The sequence below is a fragment of the Struthio camelus genome, chromosome Z (assembly GCF_040807025.1).
Source record: "Struthio camelus isolate bStrCam1 chromosome Z, bStrCam1.hap1, whole genome shotgun sequence".
Lineage (NCBI taxonomy): Eukaryota > Metazoa > Chordata > Aves > Struthioniformes > Struthionidae > Struthio > Struthio camelus.
Window position 1 is genome coordinate 9,770,121 of NC_090982.1, and position 17,076 is coordinate 9,787,196.

The 17,076-nt window shown below is 42.9% G+C and overlaps 1 protein-coding gene across 1 annotated transcript; it reads right to left on the reverse strand.

Annotated features, from left to right (window-relative positions):
* Positions 1–2,731: 2,731 nt before the first annotated feature.
* Positions 2,732–6,866, reverse strand: TMEM252 (transmembrane protein 252). Its single transcript, XM_009677676.2, has 3 exons — positions 6,788–6,866; positions 5,485–5,758; positions 2,732–4,371 (listed from the first exon to the last, which is right to left on the reverse strand). Exons 1-3 carry the CDS (start codon positions 6,864–6,866, stop codon positions 4,086–4,088), a joined length of 639 nt encoding a protein of 212 aa, XP_009675971.2. The 3' UTR covers positions 2,732–4,085.
* Between the last annotated feature and the right edge of the window lie 10,210 nt (positions 6,867–17,076).

Genomic DNA, 17,076 nt, shown 5'->3' on the forward strand with positions numbered 1-17,076 from the left:
GACAAGACTGGGTGTTACTGTGTTTAGCTATGTCCTACTGTCTATAATTTTTGTACTCCGGTCTCACCTATATTGACAGTGTAGTGTAGTAACTGCCTTCACGATCTGAAATAAATAATAGGTGAATCTGAGGGGAAATAAACCCACACTTGGGATAATATGAAAGGATGCTCTGACATAACTCTCCAAAACATTGACGAAAGCACAGTAGCTGACACCAAATTACTGAAAATGGTACAAGACTGTAATTATGCTAAGGTGACTGGAAGCAACAAACTATTCAGGGTAGTTTCAAGCATGGAGTGTGGTGGTAAGCATTTTACCACACAGACTTCTAACTCCTGCTCTTTAGCATAATGTGGCTTAAGGTAAACTACAAAATATCAGCAAATTCACCTGTCAACAGAGCTAAATGGATATCACTGACATTTTCTTTTGTGAAGAATGCCCTTCTGTAGGAAGGTTAGTGGCAGGATGAGAAGTACGTTGTGTTTGAAGACAATTTGGAAGGCAATAGCACTCACCTGATCTGTTCTGAAGCATTATTTTGATTTGTTCAGGTCCTTTAGAAAAAGAAAATTCCTTTTAATCTAAAACCTTTCAGTGGCTATGCATGCCAAAGACGCATTTATGCTAGGAGGGCTGAGCAACCCAAACCATTTAAAAACTTTCCCCGCTTTAAGATTGCTGACATTTTTGAGCTAATCATCGCCCACACTATTTTCCATCAAGCTCATAGCCAAATAGCTAATGGAGCTGAAAAGACAAACTGAAAAACAAACTGAATCAAGTGAAATATTTCGGTCTTAACCTGAAATTTCTCCCTATCTTAAGACCCGTCATGTCTCAAATACATACATATTGCTGACTGAAGACGTGGTATCTTCTTCACTCTCACATTTCTGGATCCGTTAAGCCCTCGCAACATCTGAGAAGACTGGAGCTAAGAAGGGGCACTGCAGGACTGCTGTGGGAGGGGAAAAGGAAGATGGGTTTAGCTCTTCCTGGCTGTCCATTAACTGTGTGGAGAGAGTCAGAATCGCATTTCCTATAGCAACTCAGTAAAAGAACATCCTTCCAAGCACCTTACATAAATGTTGAAAAGACAGCTCCTAAAAAAGTGGCTAGTTGCCATGTCCTCCGTGCACTATGGGGACTAGAGAAGTCCCTTCTTGTTGGAGACCTTATTTATGCAAAAGGCTCATATGACTCATGAGTCTTTTGGATGAAAGGAGTCGTCCTAGACCTTGCATAAAGCAGAGCTATGAATTTAGGTCTCTGCTGGTGGGATACTTTGGAGCAGGAAGTATCTTTCAGTTTCCTGATCATGCATATGATCTAGCTTGAAAGAAGTAGTTCTGTATATGCAAAACACTTCCTCCATACTGAAAGCCACTAAGTCTTCAAACAAAAACATGGGATCACTGAAAAGCCACTGCAGTGCTTGGCCTCTGAGCTAAGTGTAGTCTTCATTATTTCCCACCAACATGGGTTCACGTTAAAAGTTTTGTGGAGGAAAATGTGGATACGCACAGCAAAAAAGCAACCAACTTCCACAGGACCAGAATTTTGTCGTTGGAGGTCTCCTGGCTAATCAGGCTCATCTGCTGTGATTGATCCCTGTGCCAATACCTGTACCCCTTCAGGGTCCTGGGCCCTGGAGCAATGCACTTCTGGCTGCAGATATGGTAGTGCTGTGGAGTAAGGCATTACTGAGATCTCTTGGCATAGGAGACACTCACTTCAGCTCTTTTGGAAATAATATGTAACGTTCCCCTAGCTTTTACTGTTCTCTTCTGTGCTGCACAGCTTCTCAGTCACTTCGAAAACTGGGTATATGATGATGACATCATTTTGTCAGCTTTCCTCTCTTTCAGAGATTCTTTTTTAGCCTGTGGTTGTTTTCTTCTTAGTATGCATCTGCTCCTTCTCTTTCTTTCTGTTTGTTTGCCTTTCTCTGTAGTTTCTCCAGGTCATTTTATCCTCCTGTCCTTTCTGTCTACACTGTATCCTCCCCTTCATAGAGGATGAAAATTTTTGGAAGACAGAACTGATTTGATTGTCTTATCCATGGTCTCAGCCACTATTACCACCACCACCCTGGCTTGCGTTTCTAATATAAATGAAGCCTTAATTTTGAAATAGTTCTTACTTAACGACGTATGGTCATCCAGAAAGTCTGATAACTTTCTGATCTTGCCGCTTCTGCAAGGAAGAGCAGAACTCTGCCTACAGTCAGCGTTGCAGGTCCGAACCTGGGTGAGCCTCGGCGAAATTCTTTTTGTCATCCGGCATTTCAGACTACAATGGCCTGGAGGCAGATTTGCCTCCGTGATTTGTGAAGGAAGGAGACCAGGGTGAAGGGTCAATCCAAGGCTCTTTCTTGCACTCTCATCCTCTTTCTTGCACTCTCCCTAAACATGTGGCCACTTGTATCAGAAACAGAGTTCAGGACTCCTTTTTCAGGCCCTAATGCTCTTGAGTAAGCTGCAGAGGAAGCAGCTACTTTTAAAGACAGTTCAGAGGAGTGGCACAGAAAAGGTTTTTCCAGCTGCAATTGCTAGCTCCCTTTGAGAAGTTGTGGGCATAACCAGGGTGGTCTTGTTAGCATTTAGGAACTGTATTTGATACTGCGATTCTCTAGTTTGCTTAGCCTGAGTCATGGACACCTTGTATCATAAGCAAACAAATAGCATTTGTTTCTAAATAAAAAATTTATTCATGAATGCACTAATAAAATACCCATTACCACACCAAAATAAAACAAGTAGCTTCAATGACTTACGATACAAAAATATTCAATTACTACAAATAATAGTACAAATTCTGAACAGATACAAACGAGTTAATAGGTTTCCCAGGTCAGCTAATGCTACAAAGAACAGATGAGGAACTGTTGGCCAAAACTCCTTTGGAGACAGAAGAGGTTTAAGGTCAACAGCAGCGTGAAGCTCCATCACTTGCATTTATCTTGCAATGCAAGAAGTGACTCCCACTCATTGCTAGTGACTTTTGTAAGATACAGTATGGTAGTTTCTGTCTCAAAGGAATATCTCTGAGGGCTGAGAGGCAGATAAAAAAGAGCCATTGTTTATGGGAAAAAAAAAAACCCTACTTGGATTTTTCACTGAGAGTCATTTTCAGTAACAAAACACTAAACTATTTTTACAGTTGAGGACAAGTCATGGAGCAACACAGTATATCAGTTGATTTTATCAGGTAAGTTGTCTTGTATACATCTTTCCTTATTCAATTGAAAATCTCAGACAATACTGATTCAGTAGCAAAACCCATGGTGCATTTCAGATAGAATCACTTTAATATCAATGGCACAAATATCAAATTTCTAATGAAACCAATACAAGATTTCTCACTAATTTCAACAGGAACTTTCTCTGGCTATCATGCCAGTTTAAATTTCTTCCAGAAGAATATGCAATTATCCCCAATAATTTTAAGGGACAGACTATCAAAGCAGCAAACAGTTACATGTGGAGGGAGGGATATGAGCTGTCCCTTATACATATATAAACACCATATAGCATAAACACCAACCTCAGGTAAATGTGTCCCATAGGTTGTGCAGTAACAGCAAAGCATATCTTCTCTCGTATGCGTCTTTCCATCTAGTTCCCTGAACATAGTGGATACCTTTTTTTGCTTTTTTGTAAAAATTATTGCTTGTGTTTCAGTACTTCAGAATACTGCCAGAGCTCTAGATTAAAGAAAGGCAGCTACGCAGAGTTTTGTGCAAAAGAATATACTCCTATGTAAACAAGCGTTAAGTCAGCATCGTGGGTGGCACCTCATAGGTTCAGCAAGCCCTCTGCAAGCCTGCAAACCTTGCTGTGTTTTAAAAGGCCAAGACCTTTTTACATGACGCCTCCAACTCCTCTGAAACACAGAGGTGATCAATGCTTTTCCTAGGCAGTTTTGCTCTAGGGGGTATATTATTAGGGAGCGCGGACACCCATCTTCTTCCACCTCTGCCCACTTCATAAACTTGGGATTTTACTCACTGACTGTGTCCCAGAATTTCTGGCCGGCTTTGCTCTTTCTTAGGTCCCATGGCAGTTTGAACCTTGTCAGCAACTGTTTTCTTGTGTGGGCGCGTGAGTATTTGATCCGGTTCCAGGGTCTGAGTCTAGCCCCGGCGTTTGCTGCTGCCATGGCTCCTGCACAGACAACTTGTATGGTGGTGGATCCTCTTGCTCACTGGTCTCGTTGATGAAGTCTGTGCTGCTTTCAGTGTACAGAGGTGGAGGGAGCTGGGACACCTCTTCCCCTTTTGATGTGGAGGCAACTGGCAGGGGGAAGGTCTGTTTTTCTGGGTCTGTGCTGTCTTCGTAGGACGGAGGGTAGAAATCAGGTCTGAAAAAATAAGTGAATCAAAATAAAACATAAGCAAACCAAAATAAAGCACATGCTGGTGAAATGAGATTTATCTGAGTGAGCTCGGTTAGACACTGTGTCTGCTATGTTTCCATAGCTTAGCTGAGGCTTAAACTGTAAATGGAGACCTGACCTGGTAGGATTAGACCAATGGAAGTTATTGATATAGAATAGCTGCAAGAGCTGGGATGATTATCTGCATCTTTTTTCCAAAATATTCTATTAAAACACAGAGTTCGAAGAAAGAAGAGCCTTCCTTAGCAGAGTTTCCAACTGTGGCGTACAAACACTCACTCTTGTATGTACTTCAACAAGCGCTGAAGAAAAGTTTATTTGGAAAAGGAGAGGCATTACTGCCTGAGGTAGATTAAATCGGTATTCTAATAGTCATTATTTTCCTCATTTTTAAAGTGCGCTTTGCATGTTCCTACTTATCTAAGCAATATTTGCTGTACGTTGCATTTACAGAGCTCTTAGAGCACCCATTGTCTGTGTTTATAGTGCTGTTTCTACAACAGCTGAGGAAAAGTAACTTGCATCCAGTGACCCTGTTAAAAACTTTGTCAGGCACAGTGCCGATCAGTTTAAGAAGCAATCTAGATTAAAGCATCAGACTTTGCTCAGAAATAGCAGGGACATTTATTAAAAAAAAAAAAAGAAAACCTTGGCAAGGACCGTATAGGGAACTGAAGCTCACTGCAGGCCTTATGTATCACTGAGCAGTGTGGCAAGAATAAGCAGTACAAAAATATATCCCACAGCAGCAGATTTTTGATTCGTCTGTGATGATGTTAGTAATGATGCACCTGTAGGATCGCCACTGAAGTCAATGTAGCTGCATCTCTTCTCTCCAAGAATGGATTCGGACCGCTCTGTGCCACCTGTAGTGTTTTCAGAAGTCTCTCTTACGCGCTGCTTTATATTGCGCAGACGGCTGCTTGCTCTTGCAAGTAAAATTTTGGGAGACGGGTCTCTCCATGCAAATATAATGAAATGGCTGCAATTTGTTTATCATTGCATTGCTGCTTTCTTCTCAGAGCATGCTTAGAAAACAGCAACTCTATCCACAGGTAGCCGTACCGTAACACATACCTGTCTATGGTGCTGACATGTAGCTCTCTAAGGCTGGGATTTCGACTGAAGATGCTGCTGAGGCCCTTGTATTTGATGGCTTCATGGAAAGCGTTCCAGAAAATGCCAGTCACAAGGAGCAGGAACCCCAGAGGTAACAGACAATAAACAGCCAGCGCAGTGCGTGTGGAAATGCAAAACGCTCCCAGACAAATAGCGGAGAAACTGAGTAAGAGGACGAAAAAACGAATGAAGGAAAAAACAGTTGTTGGCATCATTGCCAGCAGACACAGCACTTAAGCCCCTGACAGCTGTTCGTTTGCTTACTGTCTTCGCGTGCTTCCCATCTTCATGCGTCAGTGTTTTATACACTTCAGGATCAATTGGCCTTTGGACAATCAAGAGAAGTAGGCAGTTAGAAGATACTCATTAACTCTTTGAGATACTCATAATCTCCTTTTAAGATTAACTTATAATCTTGAACCTACTTTAAGGAGGGAAGCAGAAACTTCCTGCACCGTTTATTTGCCACTGTAATCTCTGGAGTGCATACTGAACTGCTGCATTCATTGCGCGTTAGAACTTGGAACAGTTTGCGCACTTTGTTATGAGCTTCTGGAAGACATCTTCTGTACCCGTCTTTCATCAAAAAAAAAAAAACCAAAACATAATCATCATCCCTAATTCTCTGTTAAAAGGTTGAAGGAAAAACATACTTACTTAATCGCGCATTTTTTCCTTTTGCTGGATTTCGATCTTCTTTCTTTAACGTATTATCCAGCTGCCTTGGCTTTCTTAATAGTCCTTTGAAAAATTTCTAGCTTGCACTCTGATATCGCCAATGAATTTTGTGATACGAAATGAAAGAAATCAAACTTAGATCATGCCAGAGAAAGGACACAGGCGTGCAGAAAATCTTGTCACCAAGTTCAGTTGTTGCTATTCTCTTCTTTCTTCCAGCGATATTTACCGACTTTGGAACTGAATTTCAAAAGTGTCAGTGCTTAAAGCTATGCAGAAAAGCCTAGAGTCAGTTTTTTGAGCATATTTAGACATCAAAAAATGCAAATAGATGCTAGCTGAAATTTTTCAAAAGTACCAACACAGATTTTAGGTCCAAACATTGCTACCTCCAATGCAAAAATTTACCTTAAGAATTGGAGAGTATACCTCTAATTTTTGAGAGGGGTGTAGCAAAATGAACAAGCAAAACATTACTTGCCTATGAATGCCACCATATTTGGAGCTCTTTATCTCCCTGTCGCAGTCAGGAGGAGCTGTAGGACTTCTGCAGGCAATGCAATAAAACTTCTTCCTAACATACTGCTTGGGTAGGTTTGCTGCAGGTAGTCTGCAAACCCTGAGCTGTCTGATGAGATGAAAAGGGCATCAGCTGTCACCATTGTAGACACTCTCCACAGCTCCAGGCTCCTCACAGGTGCTTTTGGCAGTGCCCTTGAGCCTTATGTCTCCCACTTAGAAGAGGCAGGTTTGATTTCTGACTGGCCTGGAGCCCTGAAAGCACAGAGTCATCTTCATCTCGTCCTGTCCTGTGCTGCACCTATGTGTGTGATACCCAGCCCCACATTACATCTCATACAAGCTCTACAGTAACTCATGCAATATTTCACATCTGCTTTCTCAACACTGTAGTTTTGTGCCTTGTGCTTGTCCAAATGTGGCAGATGTTCATTTACAACAAACTGGAGTATTTATAAAGAGCAGCAACTGGTACAAAACCATCACACGTTCTGATGAAGTACAATTATTCCAAGCTGCCATCACCATGAGTGCTTCTTTAGTTTTCAAAGGATCTGTGAAGCTCTTTTTGCTTTCAGCTTGAGGATCTACCAGAAGGTCAACATCAGGAACCAATCTCAGAAAAAAATTATTGGGCAGAATTTTGCTAAGGTGGGTCGCTTTTATGTCAGAGCAAAGATAAGTAAGGTTAGATGTTGCCTCTCTTAAGGACAGCGTTCATTTAACGAGTGATTTGGAATAGTCTTCATTTCCAAGCAAAACCACGCTAAAGTCGAAACTTCCGCCAGTCCTCAGCTACAGCCACTTACACTGCACCAAAACTGCTTGTGTAGGTAACAGCACAAATCAGTGTCAATTAATCCGTGGCTATTACGATAAACGGTAATGTCAGTCAAGTGCTTCCCACTCTCCAATGCCTTCTCACAGCTCTTCCAGGCCGTACTTCCCATAAGCTGCCTTATGAGTACCAGCGCGGGTTGGGAACTCTGCTCCTGCTTCAAAACCACCGGCCTGCTCAAGAGGGGGTTTCCTCCTGCCCTTAAAAATCCAGATCAGCTGGACTCTTCATCCAGCCATGCAAACTATCCTCCTGACTTCCCACGTCACAAAGGTGCAGCTGAAATCCCTGCCACTGGGACCTGAGCCCTGACACCTGACACCCACAACCAGAATAATGGTTGTGTTAATGCCGATATTTGACACAGGCCCATGGGCTGGATGTGTGTTTGGACCCACAGCTGTAGCGCATGTGCCAGGCTGGAGACTTGTTAGTTCATGTGGCTGCCACCGTTTTTGCCTGGGATCATGGAAAAGGCAGGTGGATCATCCTCCATGGATCATCCGCCACTTCGCTGTGAAAGGATTCGCAGAGAGGCTGAGATTACCGCAGCACTCGCTGTTTCCCCAGAAACCTAACCGCTGTAGACAAGTCTGGGATGGACACAGGGCAGCCGAATGCTGTTTCCCAGTGGGGCCGCTTTCGCACCACACTTCACTGGAGAGGAGAGTTGGGGAGAACCAGCCGAAATGCAGCACTGAGTTAACTCGGCAGGGATGTTGCTCTTCATATTGTGGTAGCATTTTCAGTAGGCTGTAGCAAATATAGAAGAGCTTAGCCTGTTCATTCATTTAAGGAGTTTAGCACGGTGCTCTGTGCCTTTTTGTCACAGATTTAAAAAAAAAAAAAAAAGTTACCCTGAAATTTGAATTAAGAATGCAGTGCACTATCTGAACTGAATGGTTATTTTTCTGATCCTCAGGACATGAAAAAAAACCCCACTTTCTATGTGGCTCTGAATCTTGCTTACATGTAGTTTGCAATGAGCTTTAAAATTTTTAACCTCTGTGACGCTGCAGCTTACAGTCAAGCCTGTTTGCAGCGACCTTGCTTGCGCTGAGGATCCATGTGAAGCAGAGGAGAGTGAGTTTTGTGTGATAGTGCTTGTCGCTCTCTACAATGAAGGCTCCGCACAGAAAATATGAATTCTGCACTAGATAAAACATAGTAAAGGCACAACTTCAGGTGATATCTATACCTCTTTTACATCTATATCTCCACGCATACATACATGTCATACCTATGAATACATAGATTAGGGTATGCAGAGGGGCATACATAGATGATAATTGCTGCACTCGGAGCGTTATGCATGCTAGATCGTTTTCTCAGGGAGAGTATCACGTCACCCTTTTACCTCTGTTTTGCCAAGATAAAGCAGAGCTGAAGGATATGAGCAAGTGATGACATTATGGTGGCTTGCTCAGCTGACACCCAGCAGGACCGGTGAAGTTAACTGAGCCTAGGTACTCTCTGCCTCTCAGCTGCAAAGTTTGTGGGCGTCTGTGCCCTGCACACAAGGAAGAAAGGATTAAGGATCAGGTGTCGCAGCTCTGCCAAGGGGCGGCACCTCGTTAATTTGCATTGACTCCCATACAGCTTCCAACTTCAACCACCCGCCCAAACAGGAGTTGCCATCACATAAGGTTTAGGAAATACTGGCTTGCTGTGTCTCTGCGGTCACATCCAGCTGGCGTTTACAAGGCGACAGTTTCTTCCCGCTGCAGTGGCTTTCCGACAGAGGCTGCTCCTCCTAACCTGCCGCGAAGGGCCATGAGCGTCCTCGGCAGTCCCGGGGATGAACTGGAGGCACAAGGAGTCACGCCACATCAGCACGCTCTTGCTTCAGTGAAAGCTGGTTCACCCTGGGTGAAGGGGACAGAAAAACAAGTTTTACTGCAGGGTGGTAGAAACATTATCATCAGCTAGCATCGTCTTCAGATTGCAATACCTTCTATCAAGCAATAAAATTGAAGTTATTGCTCTTACTATCACTGTTATTTTATGACACAGATAATAAATATCCCACCTTCACTTCATGATCACCATAAAGCGATTTATAGAAACTTGACCTGTATTTTGAAAGGGTATTTAGAGGGCTGGACCAAAAGTGAATTGGAGTCAACAAAGAAAGTTCAATCTCAATTTAAGTGTTTTTGTCTCTTGAAGGCCCAGTTTTCAGTGAAATTAGAACTTAGGATCCTGAATTCGCATCAGAGAATGAGACTAAGCCATTTGCCACTGCAGCATATTAATCACACACCTTTAAAAACCCAGGTCTACAAGTCCTCGTCTCTGGCTACGTTCCCTGAATGAAACTGTTGTGGTAATGCTTCACCCTCAAGGCTCAGTATCCTCTTGGTGACAAAGACAGGGCTGTCCATCTGCTCCTCATTTGTACCTTCCTTGTGGAGAACACTGTAAGAGAACAGATACCTGTTGTGGCAAATATTACTGAGCTGCTTGCTAAAAATCAAATCCTGAAAAAAAAAAAGGCTTTGCAATCTTTATTGGGTTGAGGTGCAGCAGGCACACAGGGTGAAGAAAATGCATTTGGTATAAGGTTGCTTTAGTCATATAAAACTCAGGAGGTTGCACTCACTTCCGACCTTCCCGGGATTTGCTAGGAGTGCTTTCTGGACATTTCGTGGAGGCAAGTTTCCAAGCAGACTTTCCTCCGATATTTTTTTTTTTTTCCAGACAGTTTTCTCTGGCAGAGAAGGGAAATCAAAAAAACTGCAGGAAGGCTTTTGGGGAAGATATGGAAGACGGTGGATAAAAGCCGAGAGGCTAAAAGCAGGGATCAGGATGCAGGAAAATGGCCAAAGAGTTGCAGGTCTATAGTAAAACCTGCCTGAGAGGTGTCAGGCTAGACTCACTGACGGGTTTACAAGCCTAAACACTAGGTGTTTCCACACACAACCTCTGGGCAGCTAGTCTGGGAAGAGGACGTTACGGCCCAGCAGCTCATGGGAGAGGTGGGGAACTTCAGACCAGGACTCGGTCATGAGCCACAGCTGGCTCTTCCGGAAAAGTAACTAAAGAAGTGTCAGCACATGGCAGAAACGCATTAAAATAAACTGCTGAAATAGGGGTATGCTTTCAGTTTGTCCTGTCTAACATGAAGCCCACCTGTTCTTCTCCCTGCCAGTGCAGGACCGTCTCCTGGGGCACCTTTGCCTCATGCTTTGTTGTCTCACACAATCAGGAATGCTCGTTCTGCAATTGTTTTTTCCCCACAGGGTAATGGATCCAGCTGAAACCACGATGACATTTTTCCTGTGTAAGTTGCACCTTCTCCCTATCTGTTAAACACATTTTACTTCACAAAATCATTCTTCTTTCTTCTGTTTTTTTTTTTTTTTTTGATATTGAAATTATTGAGACTGCCAACACAGGTACTTAGAAAGGCTTAGCTATCCATGACCTCTATCCAAAGCTCAGGGAATTACTCTAATTCGTATCTTCTGTAGTACTTGTACTTCTGGTACAACACAGTATTCACTAAAATAGTTGTGCTGATAGAAACACCTTGTACTTGCTGTTTTGTTTTTATTGATTTTATTGTGTTTTTATTGCACTTTTTAATTTTATAGCCTGAACTTGACGATATCATATCTGTGTGGGCATATACCAAGTTAACTGTTTCAGGAAAAGCTGGACAGGAAGTTATAGTCCTGCTATGTGAAACATTTTGAAAATTCAGATACATTCCCATTAAATACCAGAAATAAACAGAGATCTTGCCAAAAAGCTTTAATGAAGAAATTACAGAGATTGAAACAATCCAGCGCCAAAGTAATAAAGGGGATCTTCTCTGGGTAGTCTACTTTATCTCTGTCATTTGCGTCACATCTGCAGACTTTCCCATTTCAGCAAGCTGTATCCATAGGCGGTGGATATCTTACTCCTGAAAACGTGCACCTGATTTCAAATTACCGTATCTTATAGAGTGGGCATGTAAAGAAGAAGGAAGGGAGGATGAGGGGCTGAAATAGCCCCATATTATACTTTAATTTACATGGTTCCGTTATTTTTCTGATTTTTCCGTCACCGTGGATTTTCTTTAATCCAAAGATTAAAGGCTGTTCTTGGCCTTTTGCGGCTCCCTTCCCGTTGCGCAGCCCGTGCCTTGGACCGCACCACACTGAATGAGTAGATGTCCTTTCTCTGTTACAAAACAGGAAGAAAGTTGCTTCTAATGAGGGTCAAGTGAGAAAAGGGAACAGCTAACGTAGTGGAAAGGTTGCAGAGTAGAACTGGCTGAAGACCAAGGTCAAAAGGTAGCAGTCCAGGCGCACGAAAAGTGCTTCTCCTGAGGAAGTACAACTGAAGAGGAACTTAATGGTTACTCTACTGGGTCATTTGACTGCTCTGATTGCTTTGCAATTTGTATTTCACTTAAAAGGTCATTGTTTATACTGTGTCCTGTTTCGGTCTGTAAAGCAGTTTCCAAGCAAGGCAGTTGCTGCAATTTTGCTATTCAAAAAGAAATTCGTGAAATTGTGCACATTTTGATGAAAGCTGTGAAACACAAACATTAAAAACTTTTTATGTATTAAGAAATTGAAAAATTTCAACGGAAAAATAAAAAATGAGAAAATAAAAATATGGAAATTTTAATGGAAGTATGTAACAGAAGTAGTAGCCTATCATATGACACTACATAATACAAGATACTATCATATCATATGATGGGCCATGATGTACTAAAAGTAGTGATGTTTTACCAGAAATTTCAAGACTACAGATTTTGCTCAAGTCTGAAATGTACAAATTTTAATTAAGTGAAAACAGAATTTAAATCAGTTTTCATTTCTTCTTCTCTTCTGTCGTACTTGGCTGACATAATTTATCTGCAGGAAATGACTCAACGGTTATTGTACACTGTCAGATGTTATTCTGTGCAGTTTTACCACCTTGCCTCTCGTTATTAGTCCTAATATTTGTAGGAAATTTGCACTTCAGGTCATGGGAAATAATTTTGTCTTTGCAGATACAGTCTCCCTTCCATATCATACCTGCATTAATAGTAACAGGTTTTGAGAGCACGTGTTTGAGAGTGAATGAGAATGTGTGGGAGCAATATTCACATCAAAATCATCTTTCTCGGACTAGTTCCTGACCTGTGAATTTGATGATGCTTATGCAAACTTAGAAATGTAAACTCAGATAGTTGTAATTGAGACAGGTACTCAATATAACCTTAAATTTAAGTTATTGTACTTGAGAGAAGCAGGGATGAAAGAATTGGCTTGAAATAGTAGATTAGAGCTTCTTCATCGAGTAATTTCCCCAAACAGTTGAGAATAATCTACCCTAGAAGTGGGTAGAACAAAGGGGCAATAAATACTATTACTTAAAATAAGAATAAGGTGGATTCCACATTTTAAAATTACGTAGAAGATATGAGTTTTAAAAAATATTTTCATTTGGATTTTGATTTTTAATGTCTTATGTATCATGTATAATAATTCCAGGTATTCTTTCCAAATGCTAAAGCCAGAAACTCTCATTTATTTAAAGAAGGGAAACTGAGATTTCTTACATACTTACCAGACTCCGAGTCCTGGGAAGGTTAGTGCAAAAATGTCAAATAATAAGTCACTGTGATAACATCTGAATAATTAATAGTGTAGAAAGGCAGGTTAATATCGTGCACTGGCAAGTCAAAAGAATTAACTTAACACAAAACAGGTAAGTTTCCCAAATAACATGAAAGTATCTCTGACCTAGATGACCGTTAACAAATCTACCAGAATTTGCATATTTTTAAAGAAATTTTGAAAAAAAAAAAAAAGGAATGAATTCTCAGTAGATGGTTTTCATTTTCATTTCTTTCTGTCCAAAACAGAATTCTAGTTACCTATATGAAGAAAAATACAGGTAAATTATGCTGCTCTTCGGCTATATGGAACGAGTTATAAAGGCAGGATCTACCAGTGGAAATACAGGCACCCTGTACTTGTGTCGTACTCATATCTTTTGAAATATCACCTCTTATATGACATTTACGAGACTGGGAAAGCTACGAACAGCATATGAGCCACTTTCAAGCCAGAAACATTATGGTTCTTCTGCAGAATTAAAGGCTAAAAATTCAAGCTTATAGCGAAATAGAAAACATCTGAAACTCCAAAAATTAGCCAAAATAAAAGGCTTTGCCATCCATTGAATTAGGGCCGTAGTTAAAACCCCGTGGCTGCCCGATGATACGGTGTGCACGACTGGGAGTCCTTCCACTTTGCTCTTTAGCAGTGGTGTCCCAAGAGAAACTCTGTTGGCATGTCTTCTGGGTAAAAAACAGCTTTATAGCACTGCTGCACAGACATCGATAAGTTTTTGGACTCCGCCGTGGGAAGATGCACTGAACGGGAGACCAGTCCCCTTTCGTCCCTGCAGTGAAAATATAGCTGGCGTGCCGGTCGAAACGTTCATCTTAAAGATGGTTGTGTCATTGCACACAGAAAAGGATTTTCACCAACTTTCAGCCGTCCAGCGACGCACAGTCCCCAGATCCAGCTGGAGTGCAGCAGGATCACGACACCACAAACCGTCCTGGGGAAAAAAAAACGTGCCTTGGGAGAAAATGAGAGAGCAGTATTTTTCACTTCAAACTCATACGTCCGCTTTCAAAAAGTCTTTTCTTTTGTCCTTTCATTTGCTGGAGGTCTTTCATTCACACAGAAGGCAGTTGCCCCTGAGGTCAAGCTTCCTGATTTTTTTTTTTTTAATTGAGATTTTTTTAGGCTAAAATATGTTCTTGTGCAAGAAACTAAAGCAAGACAAACGCTTTACCTTGTGCAATTCCCTCACAACATGGCTAAGATCAGCACGGAAATGACAGCGTGCTGCCTCCCTCAAGGCAAGAGGAGGATCGGTCTGTGCTTGTGTTCGATACACCCTTTTTCAAAAATCCTTAGCCCTATGGTGAGGAGGACGCTGAGGCACAACCCTGCTGCCACTGATGCCTGCCTGCAGCAGGAGCGATGTCAGGTCTGCAGGCCTGGCTATAAGACTTGGCTGGTTTTGTAATAAACAAATTAAAAGTGCACTGTAGGGGAACTGCGGATCGCTGTTGTCCTAACAAACGTGAAAAGCTTACAACCAGCTTTTTGGCTACGCTAGAAAGTTTAATATTAAAACCGCAGTTCCTATTTGCTTTCAAATCCAGTTAAATATTATAACGTGCTTAACTTGAACCTCCTGAAACCTTTCTGATTTGACGTCACGCGGGGAGGCTGGCTGAGCTTCACAAACAAATATCAGATACTTACAGGCAGTTAGAGTTCAATTGTTTTAGGTGTAACTTTCAAGAATTTTAAGCAATCTTAAGCCACCATGCGAAAGAGGCAGAAGCCGTTCTTTAGACGGAAGAATTACTCCGTTAACAGTTTTATATAAAAACAACCAAATGATCCTAGTTACCAAATCCTTGTTAGCAATTATTTCAAAGAGCGTTCGTGCCGCCAGAAATGACAAATGTCTGGGGTTTTTTTTTTCACCAGAGTGCCTACCTTTTTACACGCTTTTGTTTGATACGGTCTACTTGCCCATGAGTTTAATCATTTGGGTTATTTTTAAGAAAGCCTCAACAGTCTGTCGTTCCTGCAGCCCAGTTTGTAGGGAAGCCAGTTCTCCTCAGCACTTACAGCATAGCCGACTTGCCGAAGCAAACGAGGGAGATGATGGTGGGGGAAGAAAACAAAAAAAAAAAAAAATTAAACACATCTGCAAACTCACACAAAAATACGAAATCGTTGCAGATTCCCAGTTCAGAAACGAGGAAGGTTGGGTGAGTCAAAGAGACTACGCAAAACGTGAGCCGCGGCGGGCAAAGCTGTGATGGGGCGCAGGCAGGAGAGGGGACGACACGCCGGTGCGGTCCGCTCTTTGTCCCCACCCTCGGACGGGGCTGAGGGCTACCGGAGAGCATCAAACCCCACGAAGCCAGTTGGAGAGAAACACGCATGCAGCCCCCACGGCCCTGGGGGGATTTCAGCCTGCAGATGCAAGTGGAGTCAGCGGGAAGGAGCCACGGGAAAGAGAGCCTGACAGCCAAGGGGGTCGGCAAGAAGGGTGTTAAGGGCTAATGCAACCTGCGGCTCCCGACCTTTGCGGTGAGTGAATGAAACAGAGGCTGTCAAAAGCGGGAGCAAGAGTTTGTTTTGTCTTCTTTCCGTAAGGCATGAAAAGAAGGACAGCTGAAAAAAAAAAGAAAGAAAGAAGGAGATAAGCCTAGTGGCTTGAGAAGTATTTAACAGGATTTTGGGCAACACACATGGAGAAAACCTATAGGCCTACCTGTTTTGTGCAAATGAGGATTATGGGCAAAACACACGTTTTGTGCAAATGAGCAGGCATGGCCTCAGGAGCGTTTTTCGGCTGTGCTCAGCCCAAGAGGCGAGGCCAGAGCCCCAGCGCGAGGCTGCCGTCTGCGGTGAAAGCCAGCGTTTTGGTGGGCAGATCCAGGGGCGCCGGCAGAGTCCCATCGCTCTCCGTTGCCCGAGCCCAGAAGCGCCTGGGCGGCGCTGCCTGCCGACGCAAGCAGCAAGGACGCCTACGCCCGGGCGGCTGCGGGAGACTGATCCGCCCTTGGGCGCCCAAAGAGAAACCGGAGGAATCTCTGCCAGGCCCACGGCCTCTGAGGTGCACCACCCGCCGCCCGCACGTAGGGGCTGATACCCCTTCCAAAAGCTGACTAGCTGCACGCCGGGGGGGTAGGCTGCCCCTCTCCACCTCTGTGCTGACACAAGACTACTGTACTGGCAGGGTTTAAGTGTAATTCGGAGATGACCTCTGACATGCAACTGGCAGCTGGTGGCACAATCAGTGAGACCGCAGGGTGGTGGCACGGACTTCTGCTCTGGATGTCTCGCTAATTTGTTTGGTGCTGATCCGCCGGGTGATCGGGTGACCTTCGAAAAGACGCCAGGAGAGTCACTGCTTTTCATTGAAAATACACGTCAGGGAAAGGAATAGGGCAAAGGCAGCAAATTAACCGAAAGGAGAGTAAAGAAAAAGGAAGTTTTGTGGGAAAACGGCTCAACCAGAAGCAAAATGTGCATGAGACAGCAGGAACTCCACATTGAATTTAGGAGTTAGGAGGAATTCATGAGTAAACGCAAACCGTATCTCACACGTACTTAGGGAGGAGCAGAAGATGCAGGCAAATACATGTTGTACAGGAGTGACTCAGCTTCTTAGCAACCTGCAGCATTATATGGAAAAGGATAAATATTTCCAAGCGAGCAGCATTTCGTTTCACAAGAGAGGAATGAAGAAACCTGAAGTACTGCTGATGACAGGCATGGCACTGTGATGCAGCCTTAAAAAAAGACAGATAGGGCTGTAAGATATATCAGGAAAGGCCTTTCCTGCAGGGACAGAGAAGCATTAATATCTGTACTCAAAGGCAATGATGGCCTTGTCTGTAATACCATGCATGACTCGGATTATCCTGCTCAAGGGTTCTTTGAAACTGGAGCGGATGCACAGATGTGTTATTAAGCTAA

What these genes read in the sequence shown, in the direction of transcription:
- TMEM252 (XM_009677676.2), bottom strand. Translation starts at nt 6,866, where the DNA reads ATGGTGACAGCTGATGCCCTTTTCATCTCATCAGACAGCTCAGGGTTT. An exon ending in GCAGCAAACCTACCCAAGCA is followed by an intron (nt 5,759 to 6,787) that starts GTATGTTAGGAA and finishes CAGGGGCTTAAG; the next exon opens with TGCTGTGTCTGCTGGCAATG. An exon ending in CATGTCAGCACCATAGACAG is followed by an intron (nt 4,372 to 5,484) that starts GTATGTGTTACG and finishes TTATTTTTTCAG; the next exon opens with ACCTGATTTCTACCCTCCGT.